At 30.3% G+C, this 26,594-nt stretch overlaps 3 protein-coding genes across 3 annotated transcripts; all 3 read right to left on the reverse strand.

Annotated features, from left to right (window-relative positions):
- Window positions 1–1,095: 1,095 nt before the first annotated feature.
- Window positions 1,096–15,590, reverse strand: LOC124541418 (protein takeout). The gene is made up of 6 exons (XM_047119287.1): window positions 15,386–15,590; window positions 5,781–5,899; window positions 4,191–4,312; window positions 3,069–3,202; window positions 2,641–2,790; window positions 1,096–1,705 (listed from the first exon to the last, which is right to left on the reverse strand). Exons 1-6 carry the CDS (start codon window positions 15,450–15,452, stop codon window positions 1,554–1,556), a joined length of 744 nt encoding a protein of 247 aa, XP_046975243.1. The 5' UTR covers window positions 15,453–15,590; the 3' UTR covers window positions 1,096–1,553.
- Window positions 15,591–18,389: 2,799 nt separating this feature from the next.
- LOC124542373 lies at window positions 18,390–21,639 on the reverse strand. The gene is made up of 3 exons (XM_047120342.1): window positions 21,487–21,639; window positions 20,633–20,886; window positions 18,390–19,563 (listed from the first exon to the last, which is right to left on the reverse strand). Exons 1-3 carry the CDS (start codon window positions 21,536–21,538, stop codon window positions 18,508–18,510), a joined length of 1,362 nt encoding a protein of 453 aa, XP_046976298.1. The 5' UTR covers window positions 21,539–21,639; the 3' UTR covers window positions 18,390–18,507.
- A 1,191-nt stretch (window positions 21,640–22,830) lies between these two features.
- Window positions 22,831–25,099, reverse strand: LOC124538627. The gene is made up of 3 exons (XM_047115746.1): window positions 24,999–25,099; window positions 24,021–24,715; window positions 22,831–23,924 (listed from the first exon to the last, which is right to left on the reverse strand). The coding sequence occupies exons 1-3, from the start codon at window positions 25,060–25,062 to the stop codon at window positions 22,866–22,868; spliced, it is 1,818 nt and encodes a 605-aa protein (XP_046971702.1). The 5' UTR covers window positions 25,063–25,099; the 3' UTR covers window positions 22,831–22,865.
- Window positions 25,100–26,594: the final 1,495 nt, after the last annotated feature.

The following is a 26,594-nucleotide window of genomic DNA, read 5'->3' on the forward strand; positions in this document are numbered from 1 at the left end:
AATTTGGGCCTGATCATAGACTGCAACATGTCTTGGACTGCTCACCTCAACGATACCAGTAAGCGATTTCATTACACTTTTCACTCTCTCAAACGTCTCCAATATTTTCTCCCCTTTAATACCAAAATTAGGCTCGCGCAATCACTTCTTCTCCCAATTATTGACTACGCCGATGCCTGCTTTCTAGATGTGACGGAGGAGCAACTTAATAAGTTAGAGCGCCTACAAAACCTCGCTATTCGTTTTATTTTCGGGCTACGTAAGTATGACCATGTTTCTCATCTCCGCTGTCAAATTAAATGGCTCCCTATCCGATTTCGCCGAGATATGCACATCCTTTCTGTCCTTTTCAACATACTCAATAACCCGCATACTCCTTCGTACCTTAGCTCCCGGATCAACCTCCTACCCACTCCCATACGCTCCAGGCGCTTTTGCATCACTTCGATGCTTGATGTGCCTAGGAGTAACACAAAATTTCGACTGCAATCGTTTACAGTACGAGCTCCGATACTGTGGAATAACCTGCCGAAATCCATCTAAAACAGTGGTAGTATTGAGTTATTTAGAAGCCGCTTGAAACATAATTTTCTCTCACAAGCTAACCCTTCATCTTAAACTTACTTCTCCCCATGTCTTATCTGTTTTATTTTATATATTAAATTAACATCGATCTGTAAATATGTAGGTATATGTATTTATATAGTATATATAAATAATATATGTAGTATATGTATTTTGTGCATTGTATTTTTATGTATGTTTATGTATTATATTTTTATTTATGTATGTATTTATATTTTCATATTTTTCTATATATTTTCTATATTAGTCTGCACTATCTTGCCCGCTACATCACTCCGTCACTCACCTCCATAGGTTGACTGGAAGAAATCTCTTTTAGAGATAAGTCCACCTTTGCCTGTACTTATTTTACTGTACAATCATTGTATACACATATTTTAGTGCAATAAAGAATATAATAATAGGTATTAGGTTTGGTTCACAAACGAAAACGCAACGTATTTTTGAGATGTATTCATGTATTCATACATTCGGAAGCACGGAAGTGGTTTTATGAATAAATAGAAATGATGATTTTAAAAAGTCTTTTATTTTTCTTAAAATTAATATGCAATTAATAGTAGACTGAGATTAAACAGATTAAAATTCAAGCCTAATCAAATTTGTCACAAATAAATAACTTAAATATTTTAATTACTCATGCCCCGTTTTTTAAAATAAAAGAAACCAATTACATATTACCAAGGTTATAAAAAGGATTAATTATATTATTTTTTGACCCTGGCTACGTAAATTGATACTCACACCGTCAATAAATTGTCAGTTGCTTTCACTTGATTAAACATTTAATACCTAATACCACAAAATGTACTTTAATATTTTGTATCAGTTTAAAAAAAACTAAAATCATAAACACAATTACATGAACGTAAACTAAAAATGTTATATTTGTAAAGTTTGTACAATTGTAACCCAAATATTGCTTCATAAAAGAAAATAAAAATATAGGATATCTTGAAGATTTTTATTTAGTCTACAATCCAGTCGTCGTAGGGTATTTTCTCTAGAATCCTGTTTAGGAATCCTGACATTTTCTCAGCGAGGTCTCTCTTCAACTGAGGCTTCATCTCCTTCAGCAACTCCTGAGCGTTTGTATTAATGAACAGGTTGAGTGCTGCTTCTGTAAAGACAATTTATAAATCTTAATAAGCTTTCACGAAAAAACGTACCTTTGTTATTAATAAAAGGCAAACACAATTCTGTGCAATCTATTGTAGAGAGAAGGTAGATGTAAATAGACTTTATTCACAGGCTAGTCTTAACAAATATATAAAATGTAAGAAAAGTTTGAATTTTGCGTTCGAATCAAGAATCGAGAGTTGAAAAAGTATTCTTTTTGATTTTGTTGAGACCCTGTGTTGGCTTACTAACATATCATTGTTGTGAATATATGTTATCCGCTGTTTGTGTTTCGTTATGATAATTTTCAGATTTCTAGTACGTTTTATAAATGTTGTCTACGTGCATAAGCATAGAATCTTGCATATTATGCTAACAGCGTATATTTGAACGCATAATATGCCAGTTTATTTGTAGTGGCAAAAAATGTCGCTGTGGATTAAAGGTGTCAACTATGAAATCAATATCGAAGATAAGTTACTTTGTTGAAATTATTTAAATTTCATTGGATTTTTTTAATGGTATAGTTTGGCGGACGAGCATATGGGCCACCTGATGGTAAATGGTGACCATCACCCATAGACAATGAGGCTGTAAGAAATATAACTATTTCTTACATCGTCAATGTGCCACCAACCATGGGAACTAAGATGTTATGTCCCTTGTGCCCGCGGTTACGCTGGCTCACTCCTTCAGACCGGAACACAACAATACTGAGTACTGTTATTTAGCGGTAGAATAATTGATGAGTGGGTGGTACCTACCCAGACGGGCTTGCACTTAGCCCTACCACCAAGTGTTTGGTTTTAATATTTCTGGAGTGTTAAATCACACACTACCGTGAAGTCAAACGGCGTTTGCGTCCCACCTTATTACAAATACTCTCTCATTTAGAAACTAAAGTTATATGTGACTGTAAGTATTATTGGTACGTACGCAGCACAGAGTTGCTGTTTTGTAAGTTCTCGACACCCATCTTGATGTCCTTGACGGAGAAGTCCAGTTTCAGCTGTTTCAGCTTGAGGTAAGTCTTGCCTTTGCGCTCGTACGGTTCACCGCGGAAGTATACTTTTGCTTTAACGTTCTCTGAAATTAATAAAATGTTTTTATATTTTTTTCTCGTCATTTTCACTTGAAACATTTTTGTTTACGTACTAATAGGAATCATAAAAAATTTTGAATACTCGTGTAATTAACAATTATCTCTTAAAATGATTCAATGTAAAAAAAAAGTTTTATCGTACGCTATATATAAATACTCTAAGTTTCCTTCCATATGGTAGTTATTTCAATACAAAAGAAGAAGAGCTTTGTTTAATTAATGAAGCCTTGTGAAGTAGTAGGTAGTAAAATTGTTGCTGTACCATATTCTCCCCAGTAGTCCCCACCGCCGGAGGCTCGTACCAGTAACAGAATGCCCGAGGAGCGGTATCGCGCTGTTGTGCTGATGTGGGGAATGGACAGCGTCAGCTGGAACTGGTACGTGTCTAGATCCGACCTACAGTGGGAAATAGAAAAAAATAAAAATGACCTCTTGCTACTAATTCATTACGACGCAAACAGAAGCATTACTTTTAATCGTAATTTACGCACTATTTTTACTTCTAATTTTGTTGCAATTGTGCAAATAATATTGTGTCTTATTTTTTAAAATCTTACTTTTATTGGTTAATATGTTTAAATTACATTGACAAACATTATTTTTAAGCTATAAGCTTTATCTTCATTTAAAATTTTATATAGATATCTGTTAAAATTATTATAACTAATGTGGCATATCACTTTTGTGTGAAATCATTCTAAAATAAAGTAAGATATTACTTGTGGAACAAATAGATAAGTGTAAATAGACGCTGGTAATATTTAAAAATCTGTATAAAACATAAAAAAACATATAGCTCTATTGACAAATTGTTTAAACGACTCGATATAAATAGAAAATTTAAAAACAACATTCTTTTAATCTAAGTTAGTCACAGCATATTCAATCTTTCCTGGTTATGATTAATATTACCATAAAGGGTAAAGCAAAGGATTCGAAGGTCAAGGTTCTGACAATGAGAGGTTGTTTGTGGTTATTCTTGGCTTCGGCAGCAAATGGTCAAGAATTTCTTTGTAGCGATATGATGCATCGGTCAACGCATCGTGTCGCCATCGTGTGCTTTGTCACGTAGCTACGACGAGAAGGGAATACTTAATACGCTCTCCCACAATTCAACTGTCATTTTATTTCCTCTGTATTTTTATTATTAAATTCATTGTAAATTTCGTCAAAGAATTTCAAACGGTTATTATTTATCGCTCGTTCGTAATAACAGAATTATATATAACACCTTAGCGTAACATAATTGTACATAATATATGCTGTAAATCATAATGCTCTTGGCAGTTCGAATTAAAAATAATATATTTGTATCTAATATTTCGACATTAAATTTCATAAACAATAATTATTTTTTTATAAAAAAATTAGTTTCCTATATTACCTGACATTTGTTATTGTGACGTCATCAACACCGCTCGCGTTGATGTCTTTGAACGTTGCTTTGTAGCCATCGGGGCCGCCGCCGAGGGCGATCGACAATTCGTCGATTACTATTGAATCCGACTGTAATAAAAAAAGGAAATGTACAATGTAATCTATATATATTATTTGCCCTTTAAGTTCTATTTTTATGTATGTTTAAAAGTACAGAGACAAAAATCCTTGATGGAAATGGAAAAAAAAGGGGCAAGGATGAATGTCAACGAGAATTTAAGCTATGATTAATGTGATTGCCTGGAAACTAGAAATATGAAGACTTATATACGTCCAAGTGACAGTCTGCAATTGACTCACTGTCATCAAAGGCTTATCTGTACTACTCGAAAGTCACCGTAGAACACGAACGTGAAATTTTTTTATTGTAATATACAAAAGTGGCTATAATAATAAAAAAAATTAATAGAACACATTTATCAAATCGGCGTATCATAATAAGTCGATTATTAATATTTCATGAGTGAAGTATGAGTGAATTTATACAGAATCTAATATCTCAAAGCTAATTCCACCAAACTCAAATGAGGATTGGTGCATACACAATACACTTGTAGCGTAATTGTATGCAACATTCGAGGTTACGTATTTACGAGTACGAAATGAATTATACCGAAAATTTAAGAGTATGTGTTCAAGCCCAGACAAGCACTAACTGTAATTTTCTATATAATATTAGCAAGAATAATATCTACATATCTACGAAGCAAGATAAATTGATTTTATAATACAATATTAAGGAATGGATCTGAAGTACCAAAGGCGCTATGGAAAAGGTTTTTACACGTAATTCAATTTGTATTGAACAAATTAAATGACGCTAAGAAAACCAGAAAGTCAACCCGCGTTGGAAGATTATATGACCTTTCGATAATTGCTGGTCGCTTAGATTCTAATTTTAAACGCGGATGTTTTTGATGATCGAAATGCGTTCGAGAAATATTTGCATTTTCCTGCATTCAACTTGAACATAATGATTCGATGGATTGATTTTGTTGTGCAATATGTTTTATTATTCTTATCTATACTTATCAAAAAATTAGTGCCTGTTTGTAAGATTAAAATAGCCCTTTTTTACTCAATGCCTATGTATGTATAGACGTACCGTCTATATACCGAAATATATTTTTTTACAATTTTTGTCTGTCTGTCTGTCTGTTGCGGCTAATCTAAAAAATAATTCCGGCAGATAACTGAAGGAGTAATTTATTTGAGGTCGCGGGCACAGCTAGTTTTGAAAAAAAAACCGTTGTCTATTATTCTACGTTTGGAACTACACTGATACTCTACTAAACAAATAAAATTGGTACATTTCTATTATTCTGCGTTTGGAACTACAATGATGCTGCTACCCTAATAAAAGCAGTAACTTAATAAATTTCTTATTTAAAATGTACGAAGTCGGACGGGCATATTAAATGTACCTGTTATGTACACTTGTCATTGACGTACATATCTGATGTTTTAATATAGTCACTTTAACTGTATATGTTCAATATGTATGTAGTAAGTGTGCTTGTTGTAAATAAATAAATACCTGTTCGATGTCCAGTTCGGGCGCTCCGCTCTTGAGATGTTCGATGAGGTTGTTGAAACTTTTTAACAAGCACGCGTCAACATCGTCGTCCTGTTTCGAACAGTGACCCCCGAAAACATCTGAAAAAAGTATTTATATTATTAAGTTATAAAATTCTAAAAATATCACAACTACCTTTTCCTCTGTAGAATAGACTGTTGTCATATATTTTAAATGAATAAATTAAAATTAGACGTTGCAATTTCAATTTCACAGGATTAATCAAATTTTATATTTAATACAGATTAAAGATATTCTTTGATCTGTACTAATGGTCTACTTTTTGTAGCTCAGCATGCTCTGTTTGTTTTAAAGCAAATTTATTGTGATTCTTGTAGTTAAGGCAAGACTTTGAAAATCTAGACTAAAAATGTAATAATCCTCAGTCAAATTCATTACTTTCAATGTTTTTCTTTTTTTAATTTAATTTATTTTATATTTATTAAAAACCTAATAACAGCAATATTTCTTATATGTTATTGTTATAAGATGGAAGATAAAAATTTATGTGTCAGGAAATACAAAAATATGGGTAATTTTTACTACATACATTTTTAAAGAATACCATGAGTATTCCTAAAAATGTAAAAATAATATTAGCCGAATCAGATTACTTTCAATATAGTTTTCCTATTAACAACTATAACAAGCAATATTTAAAAATTATTATCCCTATTGTTTTATTCTTGTAAATTCATAAACACAATTAATTATCTCGCCCAAAAATATATTTTCGTAACAATACTGTGCTACTGGCATACTTTTTCAACGAAATTCACCTGGACTAAAATATAATAAGCCGTGATTAATCGGGTGTCAACAGCTTTCTTCGCTTACGGCACTTATTATGCGAGTCAGCTCGGCATAACGGTGTTCGTCACCAGTGCAGTGAAAACAATGGAGGCCGATGCATGCTGAACAATAGATGCGTCTTTTTCATACAACCTCTCGATTGTAGCGTGCCGTGTGTGTAAACAAGGTTTTTCTCAAAGGTTTATGGCAGCATAAACTACTGTTACTAAACTACTTGAGACCACATGTTTTTTTTTTTTAATTTCATATATAAAGGGGCACGAATGAATGTTGAATTTTGGTGAATTGAATTGATTTCAGAAGCTAGTCGAATAGGTAATAAGAATACGCGTGTTATAACGATAAGCCTTTATTAAACCTTGATCAATATAATATTCCATTCTATCTGGTCTATACATACTTTTTAAAAACTTAATCTCTTTTTAACTAACATGACTTTGTATTTTTTAAATGTTGAAAAAGAGTAACTACTGAGTTTCTTGCCGGTTCTTCTCGGTAGAATCTACTTTCCGAACCGGTGGTAGCTACAATTAATTGTTAATTGACGATTCAAAAGTGTTTGTAAAAGCCCACTTGAATAAAGTTTATTTTGATTTTGATTTTTGAATCACAAGCATAAGAAAAAGTATATTCGTCCTATGGTTGTGGTTGTTACGTGGAAAAAATCGATGTAAATATTGTTATTACAGTCATTATCCGTTGCTCAGATAAAAATTTGGAGATTGTCAACTTGTTGTGTATTATATTAAAAAAAAAATGAGGCTTTATTTTTTTAGGATTTTTTTTTAGGAAATTGTCATAGTCATACTTAGTTAGTATTGTTATATTCTGGTTTCAAGGGTGAGTGAGCCACTACACGAATATGACCTAACATCTTGGTTCCCATACTTGATGGTGTATTGGCGATACAAGAAATAGTTAATATTTCTTATGGCGCCAATGTTTATGGGTAATGGTGTCCACATAGCATCAGGTGTTCCACTTGCCTGTTAAAGTTATAAAGAAAACCAACTCATATAACAAAAGAATAATTAAATTGTTTAACTCTACGTTTAATGCACATTATGCATTTTAAGAGATAATTACGCTAAACTATTAATAATTTCGCAAACTTTATTCATTATTATGCATTACGTAACTTTAACTTTCATATGAGAATAGCCTTATTTTTAATAGTATTTTAAAAACGTCTTGCGAGCCACTTGTTTAAAATTCAATTGAACCGTGAGTTGAGTTTGTATTACTTCATTTAATATTATAAAAAAAATAATGTATAGTTTTGTTAGCTTTGAGTGAAGCATAATTTAATATATTATAGAATGCATACACTATTCATTATTTCCTTGTGATATTAGCGTACTAAATTGCTTAAACGTAATGGTTATACATGTAAAGAAAAAAGGGTATTTTTCTTTAATTTGAATTCCGCGCATCAACCGTCATCGAACGCGCATTGACATGACGACTAAATTTTGTTATCCGTGAAAAATATTAATCAAGAAGTAATCTCGTTACGGTAAAAAGTAATTATCTTGTAATTTAGGAACATACATTGTTAATAATAACATTAAATGTCGTTTATTTTCTTACAGGGAAACTCAATTGTGTTTAATTGACTGTGTCATCCTAATAAAAAAATAATCTTCTATATATAAAATAGTGTCGTTTTTTTATGTATGTACAAATATACAATTAATGTATAATAAACAAAAGACAGTAAACGAAACTCCATTCTATGAAAATAAAGAGAACAGTCGAGTGTCTAAGTGCTATAACAGACTGTAATAAAATCCGGTCGATTGATTATCTAGTTATAAAATCTTGATGGTCAGCTGGTGGAGTTCGATGACCGCTTAATGCAACCTTGTCCGCGAAACTCGAGCCGATCGCAATAATACCGTTTACTGACCGGTAATTAACTAAGCTTATGTGTTTGTCTCTTAGTATTGACCTAATTTTTAATCTCGAATTGTTTACTGTTAAAATCTTTGTGTGATATTGAAGAAGTCAGATCTCAAGAGCATTAATGTGCTTGAACGTTCATATATGTCATATTAAAGTATTTAAAATAAAGAAAGATTTTATTTAATTTTAGAATAACAATAGAATGTTAAGCATAATCATCTCATTCAGACTTTTGACTTTAGACAAAAATAGCAATACACGCAAAAATAATATTAAAAACAATTTTCCTTATAAAGAAATCATCTATAGATGTTTATTACTAATCTATGAGTATTATTATTTTTATTTGTGTGTGAAAATAGGTTTAGAAAAAAAAAGTTTTAATGTAAAATTTAAATACAATATCGAAATATATTATCCACCAAAAAAATCTATAGATATTTATATTAGGCCATATATCTAACAGTTCAAATTTTATAATGGTATAATTTAACATAATACCTAACATGAAACTGTTATCAATAAATAAACGTACAAGAAGTTAGAATAGAGATACACATATTAATTCAACTCGCATCCTTGCTGTCAAGAGTGATGCGTGTGATAAAACCAGCTCGGGAGCGTTGATAAGATTTATTATAACGAACGAAATATAAATCGCTCAGCGTCGTCCTGTACGACCTCAGCGAATGTACTTTTAATTTAATATTTACGTAGAGGACACGAGATGCCAATGATATTCTAATAAACAGATATGTTATATCCATACTAAACAAAAGAAAAAAGTGTGCCGCGCCGGGGACCGTTTATTTTAGTTTATTTTTACATTTCGTTAAAAGTAAAAAGGATAGCTTGATAAAAACAATAAGTAAAATGGATAACTAGATGTTTTAATTACGCAAAACGTATTACTACATAATTGTGATGTATTATAACGTACTTACGTAAAACGACTGAAGGCAAACGTCCCAATTAGGACGTTTTCTAGTCTTCACTTTTTGCGCGTTAATAACATATCTGTTTACTAAAACATCATTGCGAGATGCATTGTTTTCAATTACGTTGACAGAAACGGAAAAACGTCCTTTATTCTTGTATTTATTTTACATATTAGAACCTTTTAGAACGAATAATGTGACTATGATGGAACACGAGAACGATAAATTTAAATCGATCTGAGGTTTATTTATATGCGAATGTAAAAGACAATAGTGCACATATTGTATTTTTTTTTACATAAGTTCTGGAATGATATATTTTATTCGGTTGGTATTGTAGCATAAGATATGAAAATAGTCAAATGAAATAAAAAATAAAATTCGAATTTTGACGAGCTGTATCACTAGTAATGTTGTATATTATTTTGAAAATAATTTCGTGTATTTAAATACGAGAGAATTTTCACTTTTCTAAATTCAATAAATATGTATTTCCCTCGCAAACATTGGTCCTTTCTTTTCGATAAACGTTGATTTAACTGAATACAAAGTTATATAATAATACAATTTTTTTCGGTACATTTATTTTTGCAATGCACAAAGGACAACTTTCCTAGAAGTCGTATTAGATATTCTAGAAAACCTAGAGAAAATATATCTACAAATTCATCACCTGACGTTGGTAGAATATCAACATAAGTTGCATTTTAAACATGTTGTATACATACCTATATTTTATCTTATATACTCGTACATAATAAAAGAATCTACATACTACTAATTTATTATATACGAGTATAATGTATTTTATGAGTATGGTATTTTCTTTGCTAAAAATAAAACCCTAGTCTTAAAAGTATCAAAACATATAATTAGGCAACGTTGTTGAGATCCTAACTTTATGTATTCAAGCGCACGTTAACTCATAAACAGACTATATAATTACAACACAAGCATAAAATCGTAACAAGTCAAGTGCGACTAATTCTAGTTGCACCGTTTGACCCTTTTGGAGTTGAATAACTATGTATTGAATATGCGCGACAAAACATTGAGAGATTTCGTAAATAATGAAAAACTTGGACCTAAAACGATAACTTGCTCAGGATTATTGTGCATATGAGAATGAAATTTCTGTAATTGCATTTTGATTGGATAGATGGATTTTTAAGTGGACAATTATTATTATGTTAATATTTATGTTTAATTCAAAAATGTTAATATAATTATAAAATCAATGTGATGTGAGTCGATTTCGTTATATGGATTTTCTTCAAAATATCTTAAAAGTTTCACATATTTTGTTTATATGACATTTATACTATCGACCCGCTCCAGCTTCGCACCGGTACTACTACTAATATTCTACAGAATTTGTTTATTTACGACATCACATTATAAACTTCTAAAATTATCAGTGTTTCTTTAATATGTCGACTATATTTTATATCCTATAAGACCTTTCTCTCGTATCACTCTTTCTATTAAAAAAACCTCATCCAAATCAGTTGTGTAATTTTAAAGATCTAAGCATAAATAGGGACAGACAGCGGTAAGCGACTGTTTTATACTGTGTAATGATGATGATAAAGAAATGAAATCTCTATAACTGCATTCAGGTCGATATTTAAGTGAACAATTGTTATTACATCGATTTAAGTTTAATTTAAAAATGTTAATTTGAATATAAAGATTCTTTACCAAGATGTCTGACGAATTTATTGTATGGATTTTCCTCGAAATATTTTAAAAGTGTCACATATATTATTTAAATTATACTGATAATTACTTTTTTATTTTACAAGTTAATATTATATAACCTTGTTAATTCATTTGTCCTTAAAATCATTTAGTCATACCCGATTTACCTTACAGTGCAACCTTAACGCTATTTTAAATTCGTTCATTGTTTAAAACATATACTATTCATAATTAGTTTTACTTAATTTAAACAGAAATAACCATTCAAGTTTATGTATTTATCTTTAATTATGTGATTATAACAAAATATAAAATGAAAGGGATGTTCAGTCTGCATAAGCACATCGAATTCGATCGACAAATAGAAAGACACGGATAGTGGACACTTCTTTGGAGATTTTAAACACAGAACTTTTGATTACTTACATATCTATAACAACAACCACAACAACAACAGCTTGTAATTTTCCCACTGCTAGGCTAAGGCCTCTTCTCCCTTTGCAGAGTTCTGTTCCAATGCGCGTTGGAGGAATTCATATGTGGCAGAACTTCTATGAAATTAGACTCATGCAGGTTTCCTCACGATGTTTTCCTCCACCGTCGAGTATGAGATGTTAGCCACAAAAATCACGCACACTAGTAACGTCATAATACTCATAATACTTTGGTGATTAAGCGTACCTGTCACGCACACTCAGATAATAAAGCTGGCTCGGTTGTTTGAGTCCGATTGTAGTATATAAGAAAAGAAAACGTCCTATGCCTTTAACGGATGCATTTATATTACAATATGACAAGTTGTCTTACAGGATTCTGTGTTACACAAGTGACTTGCCTTTACATATCTCCCAGTTTTTCTGCTAATCAGATATATATTACAACTTATTTTAGTTCTTATATCCGTTCTTATAACAGTCACAATTCTATGAAGTAAAAGTTATGTTATGTCTGGTTTAAACGTATTATATAATGGATATTAAATCGAGTATAAGTATTACGCATTTAAATAAATGTCTAAGAAAATGTTAATATTCAACAAATAATTAAATATTATTTATTTTATTTATTTATTTATTATTTTTATTTTTCAGATTTTTGTTTAATTTTGTTTATTGATATTCCAAGGTTTATTATTTTTTATATATAGAAGTTATGGTTCTCTATTTTGCGACAATCAGTTTCGGAAAAAAAGATTAATTGGGCATACTTCAAAAATATGTGATCGATGATATACGAATTTTAGGTATTTTTATTAAGCAATTATTTATTTCATAACAGTCTGAATTATTATGTTATACATATAATATAATAAAATATATACATACATAATGGTAAATCTCACAGTTTACAATAAATATAGCAACGTTCTGAGATATATAACTTAAGAACTATCCCAACTGTCGAACTTTTACAAACGTACTTTTATTAAATATTTTTATACTACGTAACTTTCGTTATTTATTTTTTGTTGCAGCTATTATTTTAATGATTTTTGTAAGAATTAAAATTTTAATGAAATTTAAAGGCAATAAAAAGAAATTATATGAAATATTTATCATTAACTTATATAACAATATAACGTTCAAGAAGTAATCTTTACTACGTATGTAACCGCTAATACCTATTCTCATTGAAGCGTTTATTCTCGATTTTATAGGAACGTGTTATGTATTGTCGTTTCTCTAAAGTCTATAATAGGAAGCAATGTAGAGCTTACATGCGAATAAAACCACATCTCATTTCCCGATTGATTAAAGTACCAGGTCTAATTTTTAGTGACGAAAAACGACTTTAAGGGGGCCGTCCTCACGGAACGCTAAAATTGCACTTACTAGTTTTGAAATATCTGAAAACTGAAGCATCGAATATGGATAAAAAATTACATTCAGTATCTTAATAGATATGTCTATTATATAATGAATATGTATTTTATTTTGTTTATATCCTAGTCTAGTAATTGCTTGAAAACGCAACACTAAAGCATTTTAGCAACAATGTGCTAAAACAAAATAGCATTATGCACGCAAGAATACGTTTTTTATGATATCAATATTTGATTTATGTCTTTAAAGAAAAATGCATAAAACATAAAAATAATATATATATAGGTAGGAACTTAAATATAATAAAAATAAATAGGGCTCTAAAATCACGTGGAAATATTTTACGTATAAATTTTAAGTCAAAGAAAGTGTCCAAATTTGCAACGTTAGTTTACACTTTCTCATTTTTGCTTACAAATAATGAGTCAAGTGTTAATTTGAAGGAAAATATTATTTTTAAATATACCTATTGAGCCAAAAGCAACAGTCGTTTATTTTCAATGTCAACACGGAAATTCAACAAGTATCCGTAGTTTATACTAGTTTCATGAATTATAATATAAAAGGTAAACTTAACAATTTAGTACAAAGATCTTTTGGGACAAAATGTCATTCAAGATGTTTTCAAATAAGGAAAACATATTACAATTGTTGGAAAATTAACAGCTGCATCAAAATGAATTGACTGAGCGACCAGGACGACCTTATATCACAACAATTGGCTTATATATTTTTGATATAAACGTATACGGATGCTCTATCTGGTAAGCACATAATACATATATGGATGTATGTACATACCTTGCATATACATGCAAGTTAAATACATAACAAATTTTACTAAAATATCAAGTCATGTAAAAACTTACCAGGTGTGAGAGTGAGTACATAAAATAGTTAGAGAGAGTACACGTTAGTTTTAAACATTAAACATTTCTATGTGAGTTATGTCTGTATAGTTCTTGTTTGAATCTTCTTTATAAGAAGTTGTTTGAAGGAGACGACCAATTAGTCAGAAAAACGTCCATTGTAATGAATGAATTATTCACTCTAAACAATTTTCTGAACTATCAATGCACCAACATAGTCTTTATCATTAAATTTAAAGAGACATCTTTGAAGAGCTCTAAGTCATTTATTGAAATGAAAATTATCTGTTACAGAGAATAAAATACATTTGTGTATTATTATGTTATTAGTGAGATACATTTAAACAACACAACCTTTTCTAAAATGTAGTATTTGGCTAGATATTTGAATGAAATGTTTACAGATTAAAAAAAAAGATTTAATGATAATGAATTATCAATTTTGATTTGTAAGTATGTATTTTTTACGAAGAATTGGAAGAAAAATGTTTTTTTTTTTTAGATAATGTCTTATGTAATAAATATATATATTTTAAATTGTGCAAAAAAAGTCCTGATTGACGGACCAGTAATAAAATAAAATAAATCTGAGCACAAACTAATATGAGGTAACCCTGCATGTGTCATATGAACATCTGTATCACATGAATCGCTAAAACCGCATTGGAGAAGGTGATATGAGCTTCAGACGTTAATTTCACACAAGAGCAGGTTTAAGCTTAACAATGGAAAATTTACTAGCTTATTTATAATTTTAATTTTCTTTCTAAAAAAATAACTAAATGTACTTTCGTTTTTTTACTTCGCCTATGATAGCGGAAGTATTAAAAAAAACAAGTTATCTTATTCTAAGTAACAGAGTTGGGAACTCAATCGAAACAAGTGAGTATTAAAAGAATATTAATATCCTGGTCAGTGTACACATAAAATGTCGCTGTAACGGAAAAAGTAAAAACTGCATCAAAGACTTGTCAGGTCAATGCACTTGCACTTCTCACATATGTTTAGATCGTTTAATTTCTATTTAAGATAAGTGTTTAATGTTAATAAATTAAAGAGTATAGTAAAAAAGTTGAATAGTGTGAAGTGCTTTAATAAATGAATTAAAACTGACTATTGTATAATACATCGTGTGAGAATTACGTCTTATTCTGTTACATTCAATTTGAAATGTATTAAGTGTTCGAAAATCGAACTGTTGGTACTCTAATCTTTTTTTTTTAAATTAAAGCAAAGAAAAAAATTATGTTCCTGCGGATAATAATTTAAAAGGAAATATTACAATTTTAAATTTTATGTCTGTCGTTATGCAAACATATTCGTTATAGATAAAATATTTGGGCTAAGTCTTAATTATTGATTTGTTATTTAAGCATTAAACATATCATATGTAATATAATTATACATTAAATATGAAATAATAGTAAAAGTTACATGAACCTTATAGCATTATAAGGAAATAGACACGGATTAAACCAACTCGTCCGTCTACTTTCTTCTAAGATTCAATCACTTACTTGAATTTGAAGATGTCGGCGCAACTAAAGCGATGAATAAGAAGATCAAAACTTGATATGTCTCCATTTTTATTTAATAAATTACTAAAATTACACGTTCTTAAAAAAAATCGATATTTAAAAACGAAAGATAAATTTAACAGTCTAATGTCTCGCGCGAGCGTGCGTCGTGCGCCACCCGTGAACGCTATATGTTCGCAAGTTTGCAGTCAGCCCTCCACTTTCCATTGCAAGACTCCAAGTCCATAGGTAAAGCCTGTTTCGATTGTTTTTGTTTAGATCTATGATATTTTTCTTATTGTTTTTGCCGCTTAGAAGTCTTTGAAACTTACTATAAAGTTTCAAGTCATAGGATTTCATATTCTAATACAAAAATGTAAAATATTTTTATAAAGGCTCACATATATCCTTATGTTATTTTTACGAAAGTATTTTTATTTTTTAACTATTTATACAACTAAGTGTGTGTGGAGGATGCTTAACGAAATAAAAAAAGTTAAAATAAAAATAATCAATAAGGAAATAATCGAAGTTACCAATTGTAGCGAAATTACTGCTTCGAATCTCAAGACATACACCGTTACCTACCGGTTTTACCGTAATCGAGTTTTTAATGCTCCATCACTGAGCCGCTAACGAAAATTTAACGTGTTAGGAATTTTATATCAAAAATTTGCGTCAAACTAATTCTATTATAGGGCATATAGATGCTCAATCACGCGCATACATAAAAAACGTAGATATTTATTACCATATATAATATATTATACATAAAATGGTTTATAAGTACATATGTACATCTACCATGCATATATTAAGGTGTATAATTTCTGTTTAATTTTTATTGTTTAACAATTATATAATACTTTTGTAACAACAAAGTTTCTATTTTGTTGTTACTCGTGTGTTATACAATTGAATTTTAAGTTTATTCATAAGTTAAAGAGTGCTATGTTTAATGTATAAATATTATTGTAAGTACGGATTTATTATTATTATTTACAATTGATTTGGGCATACGCTTAATTTTACAAAATAGCTAAGAACTGTTTCACTCTATTTATAATTGAATATTTAATATTTTTATATAGTATGTACATATCTAGAATGTTATTTCAAATACATTTTATGAATATAATAAATGTATAAATCCATTGTTTAAAACCCTTATCTTTATTTTGTATAGTATACTATACGTATAACTTCACAAAAATATACAATTATAACAAATATATTTTAACATAGTTTTATTGAACCATTGATATTTCTAGACGTTTATTTACACTTAAAAAATAAAAATATTATGTTATCTGTAATAATGTTAAATCAAATTTGAAAAATAACTGTCAAGATGAACCGTTATTTTTTATCCAAGGTAAGTTTTATTTTATTTTTATTATTAAGCGCCTTAATGTGTATGTATTTTATAAAATAAACATTCTCTATTGTCTGTGCTTACATATTTTTATAAAATTGCTGTTTTCGGTATACGAATTAGCATGATTTTGTCGTATTTTTTAATAACGTATATTATACTATACAATGCCACAATAGGAGTAATTTACCTTTCATTTGATGTGTATAGAATAATATACATTGCTAACTTCACGGGATCAATATTGTTTTACTCTAAACTAACTAAACTTTAAGAAAAATTAATATACTTGCAATCTTCTTTTCTATTTGAACTACTGAATCAATTTCATTATAATTTAAAAAGAACCTACTACCCAGGTGTTTTTAGAAATCGTCTGCTGAGACACTCACGAGGTTGTGGGCTAAATTCCCATAAAAATACTATTATTTTTATTATTATTTTGTGTTATCTATAATTTATTAATGCTGCATGAATAATTTTCTTCATTATGGGACCAATAACAAAGTATTTACCTACCTATAACACACTATTGCTTTACTAACATGATGGCTGGGATGGTTGTTTTGCATGTTTCTTTTGCTTTGGTTTTAGACTGCTATGAGTGAAAAACCTAGGCGGATTTTATCCTTAGTGCCTGAACAGACTGCAAACTCTGACTCAAGTGATGGGGCAAAAAGCGGTGATGAAGCTGGAATGATTGGACTGGCAGAAACTTCCGAAGCAGCCTCGATAAATTCCAGCTACGAAAGGTTACAAGAGGTTTACCGCTTACAAAGTTCTGATGATGACATTTATGCCGAAACAATTGAAGTTCCTCTTACTTACATTCTTACTCAGGTGTTTCCTAATCGATCAGAGAGTAATTATGACGCAGTACCTTCAATTTCATCCTTACCCTCTTTATTGTACTAGAAAAATCAATTTACCTTTAGTTATCAAAAAGCACAGTTCAATGCAGAAATAGCAAAACATATGTTTCTGGAAAATATTCCATCTAATTGTTCTCCTTTAGTTAAATTTTATAGATTTTTTACAGAAGACTTAGTAGATATCATTATAACTCACACTAATTTAAATAGCACACAAGGAACTGGAAGATCCATAAAAGTTACAAGAGAAGAAATACCAGATTTTTTGGCGATTAATATCATTATAGGCAATTGTAGGGGCGTGTAAGGTTCAACTTTGTTATGTGAAAAAACTAAATCGTGTTTTAGAGTAACCACAGGCAATAGGATCTATGTTTTATAATAAAAGCATTTTTTAGGGTTTTAATTAGGTAAATTTTTTATTCAAAGAATATTTCTTTTTAATTAAATATTTTTTTTATCAGTAATATATGTATTTTTATTTAAAATTATGCCGTTTATTTTTTGGTAAGCGTTAAAAGCAGTTTAATTCAAACCCTGCCTAAATGAAGCAATGTATAGTATAATATACAGTCCCAAAAATGCGCTAATCACAGTAAACGTAGCATTGTATATTATAGTATACATATTGTTTTTCCAAAATTTCCATGTCATGATTTTTTTATTTATTTTTTTTATGTTTTTTATAACCCAAAGAAACTACCGAAATAATTTGTTTTTGCTTTTCTTCAAAAAAAATTTTTTGCCACGATAAGGGTTAAACCTCCTAAAATTTTTATTTATTTTAAATACAATTTTTCTTGTAATACATAATAATTCTAAAATAAACTAATATTTTTACTAGGTATTTACAGCAATTGTTTTTCTTGTCCAGATTAAAAATTGAAAAATTCATCCTCATCGTAGGGTTCATCTACAGTGCTCTGAACGTGAAGGGCTGACAGCTTGAAACCCGATTCCTGCATTTCATCAACCTTCGGCAACTCCTGCTTTATCATTTCCTCGACATTAATCTTGTTTAGTTCCTGCTGTACTTTCTCCTTTATTGGACCTTCCAAAGCGTCCATTATTTGGTACCTCAAAAGATTAGGCAGAATATTCACTGCGAATTCGACCACATAGTCCAAAGTTCCCGCACCGTCAAATCGAACTTGAATGTTGCCAATGTCTAAATCCAAATCCCTGAACACCGGCCTCTTCCTCGTATCGAGGGGCTGAGCCAGGATTACTCTTCCACTGATATATTCTACAGAGAACGCTGCTCTACCCGCTCTCGATAACAAACCGCTAATTGCTGCTATTTCCCATTGCGTCGTTCCTTGAAGTTTCTGAGTACCGATTTCGAAGTCAGCGATTACTGTATTGTTTTCCATTTTCAATGTTATGTTTCCCACTCTTTGAAAAGAAGATATACCTGTTACCCATGTGTTAGACAGGGACACCGTGAAAACGCTAGCAGTTGTGTTGTAGTCATTAATTTTGTAAGGATCCATTTGCATGTCTCTAACTTTTTTCCTAACATCAGCGATAACCATATCTAGGGGAGATATTGAGTTGGGAAACTGCATGTCACCAGCTACTTCGTCAAGTTTCTTATTAATTTCCTCCCTTGCTTTGGTATAGGCCTCCTTAAGTATGTATGGCTTGATGGAATCGAATAGGAACGTTCCGATTGAATTGACTACGCCCTGTAACATACCGCCGAAGAAACCAGCATTTTCAAAATTCATTGCAATTGTACTGAAGGATATATCAATTGCAATGTCTTGTGCTCTCAATTTTCCGTCTCGCTCTACACCTAAATTAGCTTTAGCTATAATCTTGATGCCTGTTATATCTACTGTGAAAGGTCCTTGAACTTTATTAAGCCAAGTCGACATCGTGTAGTCTCCTCTAGCTTGAAGCTTGTCTATGGCTAATGAAGCGTGAACCTGCAATTGTGATAGTTTTTGTTGTTACATTATTTATAATTATTAAATTTGAAATATGAAAGCGTGGTATTCAAATAATAAAAAAACCTAATCAGACATTCCCTCCGGCACTTTTTAGTATACGGTATATTCTTTTGTTGATTTCTTAGTACTAATAAGATTACAGGACTTTTGTAATCAAGCAAGTAAAAATGATGTACGGTACCAACTAAACGGAACCATAAATCTTATTATAATTGAGACGAAGTATTCATCCTTTTGGAAATAAATAGCGTGTTCTGTGTAAATAAAAATAACGAGATATTGGAATGGGCGTACGCAAAAGAAGTCTTTGGATTGTTGTATCTTTACAATGCGGGTGAATAGATCAACATGTTCAAAATGTAAGTAAAAAATATAGAATTTAGTAATGTGAATATTCATTAATTCAATTCTATGAAACATGCGTAAAGATAAGAAAACAGGAGTATAATTTCCGCATGGAATTTAAATGTTTTTTTGGAAGAAATTCGAGCATATTAGGTACAATTTGTTTCGGGTTTTGCTTTGATGATTGAGTGAGCTGTCCAATTGTAGGTAAAAAATATATAAAGATCTCAAGGTCGGTCTATACATCGTCCGATTATAGAACTAGACTTTTGGAAAACCTGATCTTGTTATGTCGCCTTTTTATACAGCTACAAGATATTTCCGCGAAAACAAATTAATATTAAAAAGTGAATTGAACTTCCACGATACCAAATAAAACTATGACGAAATATTATTCATTCCTTATGCAGATTAGATGAATACAACTTAGAAAATACATTTTCTTAAAAATACTGATATAGTTGCCCTTAGTACTTATTTCGTGATTGACAAATTGTAGGAGATCGCTGAAGCTTTTTTATTGTAATATTTATATCTAGAAGAAAAAAGATTTTTATAACGCCTATTAATATTAATTTCATATACCTTTCATTCCCTTATCTACCCTGAGAAGATCAATTTTGGAAAAACTTTTTCGATTCCCATATAAAATATATATTTTTGGTTATTAAGTTATCATTAGATTCCTATTAATGCTTACCTCCATAGCTCTGATTTCAGCATTGACATACAAAATACGAAACTTGCTGATACCGTACACAGCCGTATTTTTGAAGTATAGAGTTCCAAGAGATATGGACTGTTTCATATCTGGGACTCGATATGGATCTGGCACTTTTGCTCCCGGAATGCCCACGGGGTTGGGTTTCTTGAAATGTTCTAGAACTTCCAGGATATATTCACTCATTTTCTCTTCCCCCTTAGCAAGTTGCGATTCCGTTGTTGTAGTGTATTCTGGAAATAGTTTTTGCTTTCATTAAATACACGTTATTATTGTATACTCTTATGTTATTGGCATAGTAAATAATTTTAAGCGTGATACGGATAAATCAAATTACAAGGGAATTACTAAAAGCATGATTATTGCTCAAATCTATGTTAATAAGTAATGGTTACTTCACTGATATAAGTGAGAAGAATCATATTATTAACCCTAATATTAATTATTAATGTTTGTTTTATTAATAAATGAATGTACAAACTGTAATAGTATTCATCGTCTTTGTACCAATTTTATAAAAATGTTCATAGAATTAACTCTTTGTTTTTTTGTCATTTATTATGCGTCACATATTCTTGATACTGACAAATTTATTTAGCCTAAATGCACATAGATCTATTTATAAGTTTTGAAAATCCTTCCACAGTGCATAACATTTTCACTAACGAATATATAATATATTATAAATTGGAATACACTTAAACTTGCACTATAGTCTTGGTAATCACATCTTTTAAGATTACGCTTGCAAATTCCTCATTCACTTAACCTTAATAAAATCAATCCAACTGATATCTTGAGCACATGAACGTAAGTTATCCGAATATAAATACCTTCGCCATGACAGAACACAAACAAGGAGCAAAGCAATAGAACCGGGATCATAGTGATCGTTTTCTGGAGACACGGTCACAATAACTCAAATGATAGTCGACTGAATGAACATCCCGAATGGTTCACAGGTCACTTATTATCTCTAACGCGTAACATGGCCGCGTGCTTGGGTGTGCATATTTTTAATATTGTTATTGTCTTTCTAATACGATTGTATATTAATGACATTTTATTGTGTATTAATTATGTTATTCAAGCATTACCCTGTTTTATTGTTTTTTTTTTTCTTTTTTTTTTAGGTTTTCGATTTATGAATGTTGTTTTTGAACTTTAATTCGTACCCTAATTAAGAAAGTAATTAACGGTTATGATTCTATAATAAGCATGTTTAATGAGTAATTACATGATCATAAACATTGGTTAATTTAGCCTAATCCTATTCATTCAAACAAGGAGTGTGTATGAAATAACTAAGACAGAATATCTTTATCTTTTTTTATTTTGAATATGCCATTTATGTCCTATAAGCTGAATAAGATGTTGTGTACTTGGTAGAGTGTCTAATAAATTATTGCACATACATTTTGTATATGTAATTACGTTTCTTCTATTGTATTACATAACTTGCTAAACATTAGAAAAAAATCAATAATATATTTTTTTTAATAATAGATATTTATTTTGTATTAAGCATGCGTTACTATATCCTTGATAAATATTTTAATGTGACAGGTATCCTGCACAAGTTAATCTTTCCACCCATATCAAAGCAGATTAGGCTGTCATTTTGAAATTGTTATAACCATCCAGTTAAGACCAATAACACACTTTCAAGGAAGATAAACGTCATTCAATCCGTAATCCGGGCCAATGAAGCATGAATGTTATAAGTATTAAGCCCTATTATCAAGTAAATAGTATCAACCAACAAACTAAGGTGTACATAGTAAGCTAACTCATCGGACATATGTAAACCATTAATATTTTATTTACTACATTTTCCAGTAAATAAATACACAATAAAAAAGGTAAGGTAGGTAAGTTGAACACAAATATATAAATTCGTTTTTTGTTTTAAGCATTTTCTGATTTTATAAAAAAAGGTAACAACAATAGCATCAAATTTTTGTTCATATTCAACATAAATATATTTTTGTACTTGAATATTATTTAAATTAATTACAAGTATTAGTAGAATCAATTTCTAATTAAAAATATTTAATTAACATTTTGACATTAATATAAACTTATATTACAATTGTAAATTACTAAATCACGCAAGATTATCCACTGCAATGTAAGTGTACATTCCACTAGGTCTTAATTTTTTAAAGACGTATAGACGTATTAGTTTAAATATAAAAACTTTTTCAATTTTTCAAAAGTTAAAAAAATCTTCATCGCCGAAAAATATTTCATCAGTGGAATTAAGACTTCTAAGCTCAGTAAGCTGGAAGTCTTTTCTCTGCAATTGATCTATTTTAGGTAATTCATTTATTATCACTTCTTCAAGATTTAAATTATCTATTTTCTGCTGTATTAGCCATCTAACAGGGTTCTCCATTGCTTCTATTATCTGATATCTCAGAAGAGTTGGTAGTACGTTAGTTGATAGTTCTATTATGTAATCCAGTGTACCTGTTCCATCAGATCCGATTTGTATATTACCAACATCAAGTTGTAAATCTCTAAATTCAATAGTTTTTATTTTATTTAATGCTAGAGCAAGTACAAATCTTGCTTGAATATATTCAACGGAGAAGGAAACAGTACCCGTTTTAATCAGGTACCCATTATACCCTGACACTTCCCAACGCGTCGAACCTCCTAAATCTTTAGCGCCAATATTAAAATCAGACACTACGGTATTATTTTCTAATCTAAGGGTTAAATTTCCAGTTCGATGGAAAGTAGATAAGCCCTTTACCAAGGTATTATTGAGAGCTACTTGAAATATTCCAATTTGTGAACAGTAGTCTTCAATTTGTAATGGATCCATTTTCATATCTTTGATTTTATTTCTAACGTCAACCAATATCATATCCACTGGAGATATAGTATTCGGAAACTTAATATTCCCGACGATTTCATCCAATTTCTTGTTGATATCTTCCCTCATGTTTGTGTGTGCATCTTGAACTAGATAAGTTCTGATAGAATCATACACTAAGCTTCCCATTGAATTAAAAACTCCTTGCAACATTGTGGCCAGGAAACCTGCATTTTCGAATTTTACGGTAATGTTTTTGAATGTTATATTCACGGATATGTTCTGTGCTCTAAGTTTTCCATCTTGTTCTACGCCTAACGTAGCTAAGACTTTGTTTTTTATGCCAATAATATCAGCGGTAAAATCCCCTGGGTAAGAGTTGAGCCACACATTCAATGAATACTTCCCTCGAACTTGCAGTTTATCAATTTCAAAAGCGGAGTGACACTGAAATTGTATGTTAAAAATGATGTTTTAATATATTCATAAAATAAATCTTACATAGTAAAAAAACAATTAGTGAATATATGATAAGTAACGAACCTCCATTTTTCCGATGTCTGCATTAATGTAAAGTACGCGAAACTTATTAACACCGTAAACTGTTGTGTCTGTGAATTCTAAATTAGTTCCAAAACCTAGAATTTGTCTTGAATCCGGAACAGGATATGGATCTGGGATGTTGGTGCTTGGTAATCCTTCAGGGTTAGGTTGCTTGTAGTATTCTATAACTTTAAGGATATAGTCGCTTAATTTTTCCTCAACTTGTTTAGTTTCATTGTTTTTCATTACTTCAAATGAGAATTCATCACCCGCAGTTTCTAAAGTTTCATTGGTTTCCGTAGTTTTAAAAGAAAATTCATCATTTACATTTTCTTTACTTTCATTGATTTCTGTTGTTCCATAAGAAGGTTCATCGCCTGTAGCTTCTGTAGTAGCAATGCTTTTCGTTGTTTCGAAGAAAAATTCTTCCCCTGCTTCTGTAGTTTCATAAATTTTCGTTGTTTCGTAGGAAACTTCAGCGCCTGAAGCTTCTGTAGTTTTATTGCTTTTCGTTGTTTGGAAGAAAAAATCATCGCCTGCTTTTGTTGTTTCATTGCTTTTTGTCGTTTCAAAGAATAAATCATTGCCTACAGTTACTTTAGTTTCATTGCTTTGCCTTGTTTCCAGTAAAAATTCATCGTATATTGCTTCTTTAATTTCATAACTTTTCGTTGTTTTGACGGAAAATTCATCGCCTGCAATTATTAAATAGCAATATAGAAGATATGAATAATACGCTAGTTTAAAATAAGGCGCATTAAAAATAATATAAAAACATAAAATCTTATCATTTGTTTCACATACAATACAATGATTTTTATATAATTATTTTACTTTTATAAAACACTATCATTGAGTATAAAGTTTGGGCAATCAGCCCAAAACAAATATAACTATAATTTTTAAATGATTTAGGGGAACACAGGCAAAAATATACAAACATAATAAATATGTACAAACAAATGTCAAAATACACACCTTGAGTGTTGACGTGTGTCACTTTTAAACCAAATAACAGTAACGAAAAAACTGTCGACCACATTGTCGATTAAAAATCAAGTGAATAAATATCGTCACAAAATGACGAAATTTGAAGATCGTAGGTCGCCTTATCTGTTACATGGTATGGGAAGTGTATTTTTTACAAATAGTATACGTAAAATATGATAGATAATCGACGTCAGCTGCGACGAAGTAATTATATTGGTTTAGAAATATTTAAAAATAATAAAAACAATACTCTGTAATATATTTTTTAATTAGTTTTAAATAGTGATAACTCTTTTTGCATTAAGACCCAAATTATAGTCATAAGATACATGCATCTTGTAATAATAATCTGGGTTCACGACAGTGAATAATAATACTTAATTGCGCCTGTAATAAGAATGGATGATCCCATCTGTATTGTATTAATGTTTATTCTGGTCTTCAGAATTTTATGAATATTTAATCCACTTACATTAGGAGGCATTTAAAGTAAATAATATTCATGTTATTACATTAGTTGCAACTTAGAATTTACTAAACATGTTAGGTTAGCAAACATCGTAATCCCGCATAGACAATCATCCTGACAGCCTATAAGACATCGATGTCATTTGAGTAGTACATATGTATATGACTGCCTGCCACGTTGATATAACGGCTAGATATAAAGCTGCAGATTTCGAGGTCCTAGCCAGCTAGCTAGAGACTTCAAGTTAGAAGTGTATGTATGATGTACACTCTCGTACCTCTGACAACACGTTTAGCCGTTTGTATCAGATTTGTTGTTCTATTGGAATATAAGAGAGAAGAGAAATTAGGATGCACCAGTGTATGCAACATATTTGTGCTCAATATGTGCCGTGTTAGTCGGTCTCCCTTGGGAGTGAATAACCCTCAGGACGACATAATTATCATCATCAATTTAAGGACAAGTGATAACTACGAGCACAGGGGACATAACATCTTAGTTCCCAAGGTATAGGTTAGGTATAGGTTGGCGTATTGGCGATGAAAGAAATGCTTAATGGTTTCTTACAGCGCCATTGTCTATGGGCGGTGGTGACCACTTACCAACAGGTGGCCCACATGCTCGTCCGCCAACCAATAGCATAAAAAAGGCAGTCTTTGAAATTTTCTTGCAAGTATAAGAATCTATTTATATCCATTTAAGTAGAGTGTTTTAGTTAAATGTGAAGATTTTTCTCCTAATAATTTTATAAATTGTTCTGTTTAGTTGCGGGTTGCTAGTATTGAATTAAATGTGAATCTTTATATTGGAAAATCGAGAATATATTGATATAACTTAATTAGTTACGTTCTTTAAATGTAAGCAATCAGAACGACTTTACAATTCTAGGACATTCTTAGGTATATAATACGATTAATTTAATTGTAATAATATTGAACGATTTTACAATATTACGTTTTAAATTATCGATTCGTATTGCAGAATATTATAAAAATACCTCTATAATTGTAAACTCGCTACGATAGATTTTTATGTTATTTTTATATTAATTGTAGTTAGTAAGCTATATTTAGCTTTAAGAATTTTTGGTCTGTGGAAAATATTTTATTTAGAAA

Source organism: Vanessa cardui, chromosome 2 (assembly GCF_905220365.1).
Source record: "Vanessa cardui chromosome 2, ilVanCard2.1, whole genome shotgun sequence".
Classification (NCBI taxonomy): Eukaryota; Metazoa; Arthropoda; class Insecta; order Lepidoptera; family Nymphalidae; genus Vanessa; species Vanessa cardui.

What these genes read in the sequence shown, in the direction of transcription:
- LOC124541418 (XM_047119287.1), bottom strand. Translation starts at nt 15,452, where the DNA reads ATGGAGACATATCAAGTTTTGATCTTCTTATTCATCGCTTTAGTTGCG. An exon ending in CCGAACTGGACATCGAACAG is followed by an intron (nt 4,313 to 5,780) that starts GTATTTATTTAT and finishes TTTTTATTACAG; the next exon opens with TCGGATTCAATAGTAATCGA. An exon ending in GTCACAATAACAAATGTCAG is followed by an intron (nt 3,203 to 4,190) that starts GTAATATAGGAA and finishes TTCCCACTGTAG; the next exon opens with GTCGGATCTAGACACGTACC.
- LOC124542373 (XM_047120342.1), bottom strand. Translation starts at nt 21,538, where the DNA reads ATGATCCCGGTTCTATTGCTTTGCTCCTTGTTTGTGTTCTGTCATGGC. An exon ending in TGTGTTCTGTCATGGCGAAG is followed by an intron (nt 20,887 to 21,486) that starts GTATTTATATTC and finishes AACTATTTCCAG; the next exon opens with AATACACTACAACAACGGAA. An exon ending in CTGAAATCAGAGCTATGGAG is followed by an intron (nt 19,564 to 20,632) that starts GTAAGCATTAAT and finishes TCACAATTGCAG; the next exon opens with GTTCACGCTTCATTAGCCAT.
- LOC124538627 (XM_047115746.1), bottom strand. Translation starts at nt 25,062, where the DNA reads ATGTGGTCGACAGTTTTTTCGTTACTGTTATTTGGTTTAAAAGTGACA. An exon ending in GACACACGTCAACACTCAAG is followed by an intron (nt 24,716 to 24,998) that starts GTGTGTATTTTG and finishes TAATAATTGCAG; the next exon opens with GCGATGAATTTTCCGTCAAA. An exon ending in CAGACATCGGAAAAATGGAG is followed by an intron (nt 23,925 to 24,020) that starts GTTCGTTACTTA and finishes ATACAATTTCAG; the next exon opens with TGTCACTCCGCTTTTGAAAT.